This window comes from Amphibalanus amphitrite, unplaced genomic scaffold (assembly GCF_019059575.1).
Source record: "Amphibalanus amphitrite isolate SeventyFive unplaced genomic scaffold, NRLGWU_Aamphi_draft 000048F_arrow, whole genome shotgun sequence".
In the NCBI taxonomy this organism is placed as follows: domain Eukaryota; kingdom Metazoa; phylum Arthropoda; class Thecostraca; order Balanomorpha; family Balanidae; genus Amphibalanus; species Amphibalanus amphitrite.
This window is the reverse complement of record NW_024881544.1, coordinates 1,227,653-1,242,883: the sequence shown is the minus strand read 5'-3', so window position 1 is coordinate 1,242,883 and position 15,231 is coordinate 1,227,653. Positions and strand designations below refer to the sequence as shown.

At 56.8% G+C, this 15,231-nt stretch overlaps 1 protein-coding gene across 2 annotated transcripts in view; it reads left to right on the top strand.

Annotated features, from left to right (window-relative positions):
• Positions 1-15,231, top strand: part of LOC122377668 (tight junction protein ZO-1-like) — a 73,771-nt gene that overhangs the window by 17,337 nt on the left and 41,203 nt on the right. For both annotated transcript variants that reach the window (XM_043357978.1, XM_043357976.1), the window contains exon 3: positions 10,945-11,164. In XM_043357978.1, coding sequence (XP_043213913.1) covers positions 10,945-11,164 — 220 coding nt within the window. The remainder of the gene's footprint in view (positions 1-10,944; positions 11,165-15,231) is intronic.

The window sequence follows — 15,231 nt, the reverse complement described above, 5'->3', positions numbered from 1 at the left end:
GGCGCATCGTGCTCGATAGCCTGACGCATGACGCACTGACCTTGTGACCTTGTGACCTTGTGACCACTGAATTCAAGACCTTGTGACGCCTTGTGAATGACAGCTGACGGATCATCGGTGACGGATCCGGCTGGCGCATTCCAGAAGGGCGGGAGTGAAGGTGACACCCGCACCTGTGCGGTCGGCTGCGAGGCAGCAGATGGCAGTAATCAGACTACTGTCTCTGGTCGGTCTTCCCCACTTCGGTCAGGAAACCCACCGGGATGTGATTGTAGAGATCTAGGAAAAAGGAGAGTGAGCCTCTCGCTTGAACAATCATCTCATCGACCTCTGTACAGGGCTGTCCGAAAATTTACACACTGAAGGACCCGTTTCGCCCGTCAGTATTGCATATGCAATAGGCCCGCGTCGCTTTATCGTACTCTCAGGGGGATTCGTAACGCCTGCCCATACATTGACACAGGACCCGTGTCCTCTGTTCATTCACCAACACTGGTGAGATCTTTTTAAGAATCGTGTCGTCCATCGAGCACAGAGGGACCGTGCGCGGCGCCGCTGGTTGCGGTCAGCCGGTATATTTGTTTTAGACCCAGCGCTGCGTCTCTCTGTGTTACTGTGTGTACTGTGTGTCTCTGTGTTCGCTGTTCGTCGACCAGTGTCCAGTGAGTGGCGGGCCGGCCAACCGCAGGCACGGTGTATACGCTAGAGCGCTGGGTGAGGTGTGTGGTTCATACGAGTACGGCGCATTCACGTGAAGCCAGCCATGCGGACACCACACCACTCCAGATGGCCGCGATTGTGGCCGGATTTCGAGCTGGCCGGAGCCGAGCCCCTACTCCAAGTCAGGTGCACTCCGAGCCGCCGGGCGACCGGGCATCGTCGCGTGATTTCCATACCACATGAACACAGGTGACCATTGTCTGATGCATTCCCCGAACGTAAGAAAACTGGTTTTCTATTGTGGTCGTGCCTGCTCCTCTTTTGGCTCCCTCGGGGGCGCCACACGTGCACACCGGTCTGTGCCCCTTCTTGGTCCCCGGTGCGCGCCCTTCAGTCACCACTACGTGCCCCTCAGTCATCGGTCTGTCTCCCTCAGTCCCTAGTATGAGCCCCTCAGTCCTCAGTCCGTGCCCCTCAGTCAAAGGTATGTGCCTCTCAGTCACCACGTCTTAGTCACCTGTCCTCAGGTGTTCCCGTATGTGTGAAAGAGACATATGGCCGCGGAGTGACTCACCCAGCCGGCTACGTTCCGTGAATAGGGCGGTGACCACATTCTCGTCCCGCTGGCTTAGTGTGCGGGTGATGTCAGGGACACGGCGGATTATGCTAAAGGGAGACGATAGGGGCCGCAAGACATGAAAGTTTATGGCATGAAAGTTAACGCCGCCAAAACACAGATGCTGGTGTTGGGCACACCAGCAATGTTGCGTGGACTCCCGCCCGTCACTGTCAACTTTTGTGGTTCAACTGTAGTCGATGCAGGGACGGTGAAGAACCTCGGACTTTATCTCGACCGCCATCTGAACTATCAAGCTCACATCACCGCCATGGCATCAAAATGCACAGGAATTTTAATCGCTCTCAGTCATGCCCGCCACGTGATGCCAGCAAACACACGTAAGGTAGTTGTTCAAGCCCTAGTCATATCGATCGTGCGGTATTGTATAAGCGTGTATGGGTCGTGCGGTGTGACCCAGATGGCTCGTGTCCAGAAAATTCTCAAATTCTGTGCCAGAGTCGTCAGTGGCCGTAGACGCAGCGACCACATCTCTGACGTCATACAGCAGCTCGGCTGGCTGCGGGCAGACGAATTAGCCGAGTACCACACTATCTGCGCAGTCCACCGAGCCATCACATCGGGTACTCCTGAACATATCAGTGATACCATCGGTCCTGTAGCCCGCGACATACACGACCACAACACCCGAAACGCAGGGCTGATAACACAGCCACGGGCCCGAACAGAGACGGGGAGACGTCGACTATGTATTAGAGGAGTCGCGATGTTAAACGGTACCGAGTTGAGCCCGTATATACCAGCGTTTCGCGCCAATGTGAAGCGTGTGATCATGTCGAGACGCCGAGTAGCTGTCTGAACCTGTTCCAGTCGCACGCTTGTTTGTGTTTGCCAGTGATATCTATGCCTACTCGTACTGTCTATATGTTCCCCGTTTTATCTGGTTTTACGTGTCTGGTGAAAAGCCACTTTTATTGTGGATCCTAGATGAATACACATCTGTATCTGTATCTGTATCAGACGATAGGGGCCGGGAGACGATAGGGGCCGCAAGCGGGTGACTGTTAGGGGTGACGTATAGCAGGGACACAGAGGAGAACATGTTTTTAAACCGGTAACGGTCGGCCCCTTCAACAGGGAGACGACAGAATTTCGGATAAGTTGATGTGTTTGTGATTTTTACGGCCTCGATGCAACTCAGCTATTGGTAAAGCCCCTCCTCTGCATGCCTGCCAGGTGTCTTGGTACAGAAGCACAGTGCAGTGCTGTTATGTCTTTGTTATCCCTCCCCATTCCATGCCCCCTCAGAAGCCGTGATTGGCCCTGGCTCACCCGCCGCTCGCCTGCCCAACCCTCCCGGTCTGCAGGTGGTGGCCGGCCAGCTGCCACCGCCGCCTTGTTTTGGCTCGCAGCCGGCCCGCACGGTTAGCAGCCCTGAGCCGATTCGGGCCGGGTTTTTATCGCGCAATCGTGTCAATCCTGTTCCGTTCGGACCGTGGTAATCGGTGGAGCCGGCAGCGTGTATTGGCACACAGACAGATGGGCCCGGCGCGGAGGCGTGGCGCGCGCGTTACAAATGGTTCGGTCGGACGGGCGGAGCTGCTCGCCCGGCGTTGGTTCGCGCTGTGTAGGACGGAAGTGGTTGGTAGCGGTCTCAGGGAATTTGTCGACGGGTCACTGCGGTCAGCCGGTAGCGGTTCGTCGGTCGCCGCGCGGGTCACTGCAGTCGGCGGGTCGTTCCCAGCGCACCGGTGGGAACGGCAGCCAACCGCGCTGACCTTTGCCGAACCCGCTGGACAGCCAGTGGCCCAGCAGTGACCCGGCAGTGACCCAGCAGTGACCTGGCTGGACGTGGCAGTGCAGTCGGTCTGGTGATCTGGCCGACTCGTCACTCCCCGTCGGATCATACTTTTTCAGACAGATGATTAGACTATTCCGTGATCACTGCCGGCAGCCTGCCACCGTTACTGCAGGCCCAGACCCTGCCTATATCGCCCAGTCTGCCACTGCCGCTGCCGACACGTCCGCCGCTGTACCGGCGACATAAGGCGCGCTGCTGAGGCGGCAATATCGGGGCTGATGTAGCTCGCCGGTCGTAATAGGCACTCCATCTCCGCGGCCGAGCGGCGCCGAGCTACTGGGAAGGCGGCCCCGGGCTCGAGGAACAAGGCCACGCTGCTGTGTCTGACGGAACGAGTAATATGGTATACGGCACACAACTGGCTATGGTATACACTACAGTTGTACTCTTTTTGGTGTGTTGGGATGCTGAACACGGTATACAGTAGGCTACGACGTCGGCTGAGGTAGTCTGGAAATTCACTGGGCAGTAAGCAAAGTGAACGGCTTTGTCATGGTATAGTGAGACTCAGGCTCACAGCATTAGCTGATGTCCAGCTCTACTCAAGTCGTGCCACACACAGAATCGATGCCTTTGTAGTGACGCCTGCGATAGAATCTGGGTGGTACCCGCCGTATGCTGAACGGAACGTCAAGCACAGCTGGAAAGCTTGAGCTACACCTGTGTTGGTGCGCATTCCTCCTTGGTTCTGTGTACGAGTGATGGAATCAAGCTGATTATCTGCATCTGAACAGTGGCCTTTAAGTGCCTGCATTGTCCACTGATCTCCAATGGTAGACGGTCATCTGGAGCGTGCCACGTGACCTGATGCTCAGACGTATCCCATGAATGCGAGATGAGGATGCTCCCCATGGCCAGCGCTCTGCGTCCTGTCTGTATCGCAGGGCACCGGCCAGCTTGATTTCTGAGAGCTCGAAGCCCTTGACCCGCTGTTGCAATTTTTTAGGGATTCGTAGATTGAATCCTGAACTGAGGGCTATCGGAGTCGATGAACATTGATGAAGATCAGAATGAACGTTAATATCAAAAGCACTGGCAAGTGGCATCCCATGCCATCACTCATCATTAAACTTTTCGGACATAATTTAAATTGATATTGACGAGAATTTGCTGCATTGGCGTTTGGCGCTGGTTGACTAATTGGAAGGTTGGTGCCGGTAGGATGCCCTGCTCCTGTTTGATCCATCGCTCGAACATGGTAACAGACATATATCTGTTGTATCCATTCACTCGCCCACTCAGGAAACGGGCTGTTCCCCGGGGCTGCACTGCTTGGTCACCGTATTTGGTGTGTTGTGTCTTGTTTATCGTTAGGCGCTCTTATGTAAGGCACGGATGATTCTGCTTAATGCCGAATGCTGATAACATTTGGTATGCTTATAGGCTTCTGCCTTACTTTCCCCGAACACTCCCAATGCTCTTCTGACCAGCTACCCCGAACTGTCACCTTTATCTTGCAGTAAACTACATAGGACATTTGCCAGACAAGCATGGATGCTGGTTTGATTGATTTGCCGTCTCGTGGGCTACTGCTCTGGAAGTGTTTCATCACTGGTTCCGGGAACCCATTAGCGGCTCCCTCCGTCCGTGCCGGCCACCGTTACTGGCATCTCGTGCGGGCGGGGAGCGTCAGCTGCGACTCTCCCCCGCTGCTGCGGCTCGTAAAGGAGAGGCACACGCCCGGCTTTGGACAGACGCCGTCAGTTTGCGGTCGAGCAGTGATTCAGAGGGTCCGTGCGACTTAGGATTGTGCTGAAAACTTATGGTTGTTTGGCCATTACTCATAACTGGAGAGCTCATTAAAGAAGAGAGGAGGCAGGGATGACGCGATTGTCCCGTGTTGTTTACTGAGTCGTTTTTCGATTTTATTTTATCGATAAATCGGTTGCTTACTGATTGATGACTCTGCTGGCTGGGGTTACTTTTCTATTCCATTCTTATCGATGTATCGGCTCATTGATGACTCAGTTGGCAGGGCATTGTGGCAGTTAGTGGCTGTGGGACGCCTATGATGAATAGATCGCAGCCATGAACTGCCGACTCCGACTGCGGCTGTTCTGCTGTTGCTACCGGCCGTGGCCATCACTTAACGTTTTCCCATACCTTAATGAGCGGCTAATCCCTTGTTCAGACTCCATTTTCACCACTTTTATGGCTAAACGAGGCCGAGTATTTTATGCCCACGCTGAGCCATTGAAAATGCGTGTCCAGGCTGACCTAAAGCCGTTGGATTGGTGGTCGCCCGACCGGTTTTGTTGGGAGTGCGGTGCAGTGTGGCGCGCATGGGAGGCTCTGCCGCTCGGGAGCGAACGATCTGTATCCATGCTGCGTAACATGAACTGATTTACACGTAAATCAGACGTCACAGACCTTGCTAGGCCGGCCCAGAAAACTGCGCAGCATGGTACTGAGACCTTAGCCTGAATGTGGGGCCCTGAACCTTGTATGCCTTTTTTGGTGTTGGTATTTGACCCTGTGTGGTGTTCATTGCGCGGTTTGATACGAATAACTGAGATAGCATAAGCCCTGGGCACCTGGTGTAGAGAACTGAACCCTGAATATGAAGTTTGGTGTAAACTGAGCTATAGGGAGCTTGATATGGGGCTAGGGAACACAGCTCTGTTTCTGCGTTGAAGCTTTGTTGGGTCCCTGAGGATGTGTAGCTCATCAGCAATGGCGTCGGCTGGTATCACAGTCGGACTTCCGTGCTGCTCTCATGACAGGCAGGTGTCCAACTTCCCAAACAGTGAAGTTAGTGAGGTGAGCCCGGTGCACGAACGGTATGAAGTCTGCTTTTATATGCCTGAAGTCTGAACTGCGTCATTTCTCTGGCTCAAGTATAGCCATTTACTGAAGCTTATTTCGTGTGAGCGTGCTATAAAGTTACCGGACGACGCTCGTGCCGGCGTGGTCCAAGTGTGTTGCTGGTGTGTTGCTGTGTGCCCGCCCCTGTCCGCGGTCCAACGATCCTTTGGCCGGTCGGTCGGGGTGGGTCGGTCGGTCGATCACTGAGTGCCAGTGTCGCGGCACCGGGTGTCGGGAAAGAGAGAGAAAGAGAGAGAGAGAGAGAGAGAGAGAGAGAGAGAGAGAGAGAGAGAGAGAGAGAGAGAGAGAGAGAGAGAGAGAGAGAGAGAGAGAGAGAGAGAGACGTGTTTTCCTTGGACGGCAGCTGCAATCAGTCGCAGCTGTTGGTTTGTGTGTCTGTCTGCAGCGATCCATCACCAGTCGGCCTGTTCTCCGCCGAACATGACCGCTGGATGACCTTTGGATGACCTCTGGCTGGCCTAGCTCTCGCCGCTGTGACCGCTGCGGTTAGAACAGTCGCGGTCAGGTCAGGTCAGGTCACAATGTTACACTTTCCGTCCGGCCCCGACACCCTGTGGGCGGAAGAGCGGCATGCCAACGACCGTCGTCCGCTCCATCCGTCACGGCACCGCCCAAACCCTCCCGGTCGTCGCCGCACGCGCCCCACGTCTCCAAGGCCGACGGGCCAATTTGTCCAATTACTATAATCGGCGACGGTCGCCCGGCCCATCTGTTAGCATCGCGGCTTTAAATCAGAAACCATCGATTGCCTAGTAATGGCTGTTCGCGCCGACAGTGATAAATTCATACGCATACGTCGTCGATTTCTCAGGCGTGCCGATGTTTGACGTGGCGATTTATTCAGGCGGCGTGTGAATTGGATGTTTCGCACTTTGATTTCTTTTCGGGTAGGTGAAGCGGTCTTACCTCTGGTAGCAAGCCATCGAATGGCTCCAGCTTTCCAGCTTAGCTTAGCGCCCGGCATGGCTTAGCTTATACCTCTGTAGCTTGCTTAGAGACGAGCAGTAGCTCTTCAGATTGGCTTGGAGCTTAGCTTAGCTCTCAAGCATAGCTTAGTACCTTAGCTGTGAGCTGGTCGGACCTCGGTGTTATGCCATCTCATGCCGTCGCCACAGCCGCTGTTTCCCGGTGGTCCGCGTCTCTAGCTCCCGGTTGGATGATGGTGCCAGCCGTGGCGACCATCACTCACCTGCGCCGCGGCTCTGCCGGCGTCGGCCGCCCACGTCCCAGGGCGGCTCTGAGTGCGTCCGCAGCCGGCGGCGCTCCGCCGTCAGATCTCGCCGGACCTCTGCCGGCGGGCGGGTGCCGCCGCCGGTGACGGCCCCGTTTATTATTGGCCTGCTCTCGCCGTCGATCTCAGACCCTCTCACGCGATCTGTCTGGGCGGGGGCGGGGGCGGCTGGACTGACGCCGCCCGCAGCTTCACTGCACCTAGCACCACCTCTGACCTCTAACCGCGGCGGTCAGCCGAAGCCCGGGGGTGGTGTCAGCGGTCAGCAGGTACCCGAGCCAGCCCGGCGGCGGCTCGGGCTAGGATCGTCTCGGGTCAGCCGTTATCGATTGCCGGCCCGGCTGGCCGACGCTCTCTGCCGGCGCCGGCCGACGGGCGAGACAGACCGACGCCGGGCCGCCGAGCAGCGTCACGGCTGCGGAGACGGACGGGCCTCACATCTCGTCATGTCACGGGCCTCTCAGTGAACGGATGGCCGGCTGTGGGGCGAAGCGAACCTCGCAGTTTCATGGCTCGGTCGAGCTCGCGTGCGCTGCCGCTGCCGCTGGCGTAGCTGAGCCATTTGGCCGGTTAGCGTGTCTGGCAGTGCACGTGCCGGGAGGGCGCAGCACGGGGCTGTCCGACCGCCGTGCACCTGGATACTCAGGTCCGGCTACACGGGGGCTGGCGTGACCAACGGGCTAGTCGGCAGAGCGGCTGCTGAATGAAAGGGCTACGGACCACGGACGACCGAACACCAACCATCGTCCGCCGTTCACCGACCAGTGACCACCACTCACCTTCTATCGTCTGATGTCCACTGTCTACTGTCCACTGTCCAACCAACCACCATCCACCGTCCACTGTCCACCGTCCTCCGTACACTGTCTACCGTCCACTGTCCACCGTCCACTGTCCACTGTCAATCGACCACCGTCCATTGCCCACTGCCCACTGTCCACCGGCCACCGACTACACCTTTTTGCGTTGTTCGATGGCCAATCGTCATAACCATTTCGGCATCAGTTTGGACAAGCGTCATTCAGAATAACCCATCGGCGATGTGCATCACTGTTTGACGGTCGGCAAAACAGGCTGGACTCCATTTAACCATTCTGCATAACTCTTTGTCATTGAGCACAATGTTCGTCATAGGCAAAACACTTTGTCAGATTGTCATAATGCTTCGACATTTCACAAAATGGTTAGTCGATGTGCAAAATTCATCGGTACTGTGCGTAAACAATGACTGTTGATTTAAAACTTTCGTCAATGATCAAAATGTCAATGATGTAGTGCTTATCTAGCCATATTCAATGTTTAACGTTAATCACGCATTCAGGGATGAGGCTTATGACAGTTCCAGCGCAATTTGCAACCAATTAACCATTGGATTCCCGATTCCGAAAAAGGCAGTTATACGATAGCTACGAGGAGACTGCCGGCGCCATACCGAGTAGGCATGTAGATTCTTGAGCGTCGGACTCCAAGCGCTTCGATACAAACCACGAAGTCGGCCGTCATTATCGCGTCACTGCCCGTGCGATGTCATGGGACAACGCCTCGGGCGGCCGCGCCGGTCGGACTCGCGAGCATGGGTGGAGAATGTTTGAAAAAGTTACCCCGGCCGGCGACCGATAGTCGCGGGAAGACGATATACTCACGTTGTTCTCAACGGTCATCATCAAACCCCTATTCTGACGCATGGAATAGGATGCTGTGTTTGCTCAAGGATGAGCGTTGTATCCGACACCGTATTATTCAGAACATTTTTGGAATGATCGAAAAGGCAATTTCCTTTTAAATTATTATTTCTTTTTGCTTAAACTTGCAATTTCACACCGAACCCAAACCAAACCATATGCCATTTTGAGTACCTACCTAAATGTTGCGTTTTCAGCTTTTATTGTGTCTCAAAATAGCTACAAAAAGACAACTCACCATAGTAGAAGCTTTACAGAGAAATTGACAGATCGAACCAAGCAAAGCACTAAAATAGGTCACTGACATCCACGGGCGTAGCCTTTTTCAATGTTGGGCGGCTCTTATAATACAAACAGGGAGTCGATCCAGGAATATCGACCGGTCCCGGTCTCGTAGCTCAGTTGCTAGAGCGTTGGATTCCGCGTGGCGAGAGCACGCGGCCCGGTTACAACAGTCCGAGTTCGAAGCATGATGGCCGCTCGGTGTTTATGAGCACCCTGACGGGTACGCTCATAAACGGGTGTCGTTGCGGTTGGTGGCAGGTCAGTTGTTAAGGCAATGAGGTCAAGCAGTAGTTTTGAAAAAGTGCGCCGAAGGCGCGCCAAAATTTCGAAACTGAACAGGATTTGAGAGCAATCTTGGCATTGGCGACCACACGCGGGTCTTAGGGTTGGAGATTATGGCAAGTTAAGTAACTGGTAAATACCTACCTGATTTGCAATATTACGCCCATGGAAGTCAACATTCGAAGAGCGTGAGTTTTCTTTTCTCGTATGGAGACAGCTTTTAGGATTTACAAGAGTAGAAAAGTTACCCCGGCCGCGCCGGGGTAGGCTGAAAGTTACCCCGGCCACGGCCGGGGTGGCCGGGGCAGGTTCTCCACCCATGCTCGCGAGGGAATGGCTGACAGGTGGCGAGCCGGGCCCTGCCGGCCGGACACCTTGGTGTTTGGGGCGGGGCTGACAGTTATCCAGCCTGTTGCCTGTTTCTTGGTGTTTGAGGCGGGGTTAACTTATCCAGCCTGTTGCTCTGTTCCCTGTCCATTTTTCAATCAGCCGATAACATGTCAGCTATCGTCCATCTACATTGTACCTATGGCGCTCATGAACGCTACCGTTTTTTATGCGGATCAATGGTCTACGAGTTTCGCCACCTATGCCTCGCACTGCACTGTATAAACGTGGTCATATTTTTACTTCTCTGTAAAGGGGCGATCTGTTTTTAGTTTTGACGAAATGTTATGAGGAATGCCGAAATTAGCATGGGGATGTTTTGGTGAACGACGAAGGGATATTAACGACTGACGAAGCATTTATCCAAATCGTCAAAGGTTTTGCCGGAACTCAATCAGTTATGGCGAATAGCGAATGTTCTACCAACTGACGAACTGTGGAGTGGGATCAGCATTCCGTTTTGCCCATATGCTGAAGGTTTTGCCGGTATGCCTCTCACTGGCGCCACCTATGTGCTGATCGGACGAATGGGTTTTGCTGATTGGCCATCGAACAACGCAAAAAGGTGTACTGACCACTGTCCACTGTTCAGTGTCCACCGACTACCGACCACTGTCCACTATCCAGTGTCCACGGTTTCCACCGTCCACCGTCTGACTATCGACCGTCGTAATATATCGTCCGCCGCCAAGTGACCGCTTCCTTTGCTCTTGAGTGGTTTTCGGAGCTAAGCGGCATACTATCTCACGTTTCTGACCGGCCGGGGAAATTGCCTGTTGGGGCGGCCACTGAGAATGTGGAACGCTTAGTGAACCATCGTGCCCAGGCTGAATTCATCCGGTTATGGACCATGCTGTTCATTATGGTGCTCGGAAAAGAACGGCACTATAAAGCATTTGATAAATCGTTTTGTGCATTGTTGGCATGAGCAGTGAGCTCACTGTTATTAAACCTAATAAATTTCTGTGATTCTTCATGGCTGGGACTTGAGAGTGGTTCTTGCAGGCATACGAATGCCAGGCATACGAATGCTACTACTACGATTTCATGTTTGAATGCGACTGATCATCGCTGCAGCCTGACATTGCGAACTGCTGAGAAACTCAGTTGTAGCGAAGCCTGCCCACTGACAGCCCTCCCTTATCGTTCCCAGGGAGCTGAACATGAACGACAGCCCGCTGCCGCCGGAGCCACCGGACGGGGACGGTGGGGGCGGTCCGCCCAGCTACCTGGAGCTGCTCTCCAGCTCGCGCCAGTCGCCCCAGCAGCAGGGCGCCGCCGGTGGCAGCAGCACGGCTGGCAGCGGCGGCGGCAGCGAGATCTCTGAGGAGCGGCTCACCGAGGTGCTCGAGGAGCCCGTCACCGAGGAACTGGTGAGTACCTGTGGTTAGTCTTGACGACCGGTGAAGATCAGTGGTCAGCGCTGACTGGGACCAGTGCTGACTGCTGGCCTAGGATCGGTGGTCGGTGCTGGTCGGAAACTTGTGCTGGTCCAAGACCGGTGGACATTACCACTCGAAGGTGTCGGGTAGGCCAAATAGCTCCCGTTGGTGGGCTGCAGTCAGAAGCCGCGCTCCACGGCTGTCAGTCTTCGTTCAGTCTCTTTCAAACGAATTTTCCAGCGTTTGCCTCATCTGCACTCCAGCCCTGCCCACACATGCCACGGCATGGCACCCCAGCGTCTTCTAGCTTACCTTGCAGTTCTGTTCCAGCCCCTCATGCTATAGCCCCGCCCCAGCCCTGCCACTCTCCATCCCAGATCCCACCTGCCCGACTGTCGGCAGCGCTGCACCTCCTGCGCCGTGGGATCCGCCCGGGGCCAGCGCTTTTTCCGTGGCCGTCGGCTGGGCTGTGGCCGGATTACCGATTCAAATTGGTCCGATGGCGGCGGGCGCCGCGCGGAGTGATGGCTCTGGCCGGGGGCGGCGGGCGGCGCTAGCTGCCGTCTCCATCAGTGCCGCCCCCGCCCCCGCCCCCGCCGCGGCCGGTCTCACCTGTCCGGGGCCCTCGGAGACCTGGGAAAACCGCCCACGTGGCAGGGCTCCGACCGTCGACCGGCCTCCGCTGGGATGCCCCCGACGCAACGCAGCTACAGAGCAGAGGCAGCCGACAGGCGCGGCAAACAAGACTAGAGGCAGGCCGTGGAGCCCCTGCCGCTACTTACGGCAACTTTGTGTTGAAACAGTCACCGACCGGAGCTAGCTTAATTGAAGTGGTTCATTTACACTTGGAATTAACCTGTACTCAATCTCGTCAAGTGGCGTGACTAAGATTTGCCAGAATTGGCTGAAGTTTTGCTTCGGTAAACTGCCTTTGAATGCACAAGGTTTTGCTTGCATGAAGTCCATCGTTGATAGTATCCTCACGCTGCCAGGAATCGGTCCATTAATGCGAATGCATACTTGTGGTTGCCAACACCAGTACAATTATACATACAGTTGCATAATGACGTGCTTAACAAGTAGTGCTACTAACGAATGGGCCCAGGTGTTGGTTTTACGTTGAATTTAGTGCATGCGATTGCAATATGAAGATTTTTGCGGCTCTGCTAACCGATCTCATGAATTCTCGCTATTGACCGCACTGATGCTAACCTCAGAGCTGACCACCAAGTCCATGACAGCTTCATAAAATAAAAGCCGCTCTTTAGTCTTCAGTACCTATCTCCGAGACCTGTCAATTTATGGCGTGACTTGATGAAGACCTCGAGCGGCATGATTTCATACTGGCGACCACGATACCGACGTAAATGAGCTGTGCTTGTTTTTGTCGCGGTCCAAATGGCCCATTTCGGTGAATGCCTCGGTACGGTCCATCTGGGCTGAGGTTTTAAGCCGTCGGGCGGCGGTGACAGCTCTCCCGGGACGGTGACGGACGGCCCCACGGTTCGTGGTGGCATGTCGGGACCGCGGAGTGGGGACCGGTGTTTACTGAGGACGGACAGGACAAGACGGACAGGACAGGGGGCCCGGGACAGTGGGGATGGGATGGGGAGGGGACACTGAGTCCGCCGCGCCCGGGTCGGGACAGTCGAGACGGGGTTTGGGGAGGGTGCACAGGGTTCAGGGCACAGGGTCTAGCGCACACGGGTCGCTCGGGACAATCGAGACGGGATGGGGTAGGTGTAGTAGGGGGGGGGGGCAGAGGCAGGGACCAGGTACGGGTGGGGCGGGGTCGGGTGCAGTTAGCGGTACCTGATCCGGACGCCAACCCTTCCGTGTTTGTCCGTTCGACCACGGAGAATCTCAGTGATTGGATATGATGTGGCCGTGCCCGGGTCTGATTCACCGCCTCAGACGGCGCCGGACGAGCGGACGGGTTACGAGAACGGCACCTGACCGGTCCGGCCCACGCGGCCACAGTCTGCCGTCGGACAGGTCGACCGGCCGTCTCAGTTCCGCGTTCTGGGCGTATGCGGAATAGGGCGGCGCGGACTGGATTTGCACCGTCGAAAGGTCAGAGGAGAGGCTTTTCTCCTGGCAGTCGGCTGGGGATTCTACCGTCTGCCTACAGTCAGCACCTCTGATTCTACCGTCTACAGTCGCACCATGCTGACTGTAGCACCAAAACGCGACTTTCCGGGGTCGACAATGCGTTGCCATGCCTTCCGGCCAGCGACCCCGCCGACACCGCGCTCCCTTCTCAGGTAGAATTATCACCTGTCAGGCGTGGCAGACCGGGCTGGCGCCGGCTCCGGGCACTCCGGGCGGGGTCCGGGCGCTCCGGGCGCGCCGACCGGCGTGTCACGTCCGGGCGGTATCGGCTCCCTTCCCCTCCTTGTGCCGCGCCCGCCGAGCAGACAAAAACGCACCGCGCTACGCCAACACCGCGGGACACGCAGGGGAGGAGGGGAGGCGTGACGGCCCGGCGGGGAGGGAGGGAGGATTGGAGGGAGGATTGGCTGCGGCTCGCCACTCTGTCGGGGAGGAAGGAAGGCGCCCGCACGCCGCCGCGGCACGTCCCTGGGAGCGCGGCGCCGGCGCGCGGTGTTGGCCGGTCGGCCGTCTCTGGGGGCGTCTCTCCGGCGGCGGTAACCGGGTGTCGGCTGGCCGCGAATCGATACAGAGTCGACCGCCGCAGGCCGCTGCTACCGCGGCTGACACCATCGCTACCGCGCCGCTACCATCGCCGCTATACCAAAGCTGCCTTCATTGCCGCTTCCGTTGCTACCGATCGGACTGCAGAAAGTTCACCGTCTTGTAACCACCGCCAACCCCGACCTGCTCTGCTGTGATGCAAGCCCCTGCCGCCTTCTGCCCGCTTTGCCGCCACCAACCATTGACTATTAGGGCCTTTCTGTAAGTTGCGGCCGCCGCGCCGCCCAACTTCGCACCCCGTGGGCGGTCGATGATGGTTCACCCATCCTGAACATGCCAAAACTTTGGACGTAAATTGAAGCGGCCTTGAATTTGATCCCGGCGGCTGGCGACTTTATCGGCCCGTTAGTGCCGGTATCAATTGGCCGGAATGTTTTGCTGACGGCGGCGCGGCGCGGCGCGGACAGCTGGGGTACAGACGGGCTGAGGGTTGGAGCGCCGCCCGGCGCCCGCCCGGTGCGCCGGCAGAGGTGGCACCTCTGTTTACCAGCCGGATGATTTCCGCACGCCGCTGTTTGATGACATTCGAGCGGCACCGGTGTGTGGTAAACATGTCAGAGCGTCTCCCGGCGCGCCTCGCCCGGACGGCCGGATATTTGCTCTCGCCGACCACAAAGGCACGCGGCGGCCCTTGACGCCTCTCGTCACCGCCTCGTCTCGGAGCTCCAAAACACTCTGCGTCGCTGAGGGAGCGCCTTGTGAGCCGCCGTCGGGGACTGGCGGGCTGTGCTCGGCTGAGAAACAGTACACTGCACAGTGCGACAACTCACAACAGCGCGGCAGCGATCTCACGCCCTCCGTCTAACCGGCAGTCCAGGCCCCGGCGCCAGTCCCCGACGGTCATACCAGCGGTCAGCGGCGGTCATTACGCGAGGTCACGCGTCACGCGGCCGGCCGTGACGGTGGTCACGGCGCGCCGTCCGCACGGGTCACACTGCGGTCCAGGTAACGGGGACCGTGAGAGTCGCCGGTGGAAATCGCCGTCTGCGGCGCGGCGGCCGCCCGGCGCGGGTCCCATGGGGTCGCCAGCGGTCCCAGGCAGACACGGCACGAATTCTCAGTGGTCCCAGGCAGAACTCACGGGTAACTAAAGGTTTCATTTTAGGCTCACGAGTTGCCATTTGTTTGGCCTCGGACGGAACTCACGAGTTGCTAGTGGTCTCAGGTAGAACTCATGAGTCGCCAGTGCAGTGGTCCCAGTCGGAGCTCACGAGTCAGTGTCCTGCAGTCTGAGCTCACGATTCGAAATTGGTCCCAGTTTGAGGTCATGAGTCGCTATTGGTTTATGAAGGGTCCAGTGGGCTCACTAGTCTCCAGTTGGGCTCATTAGGAGCATCCATTTG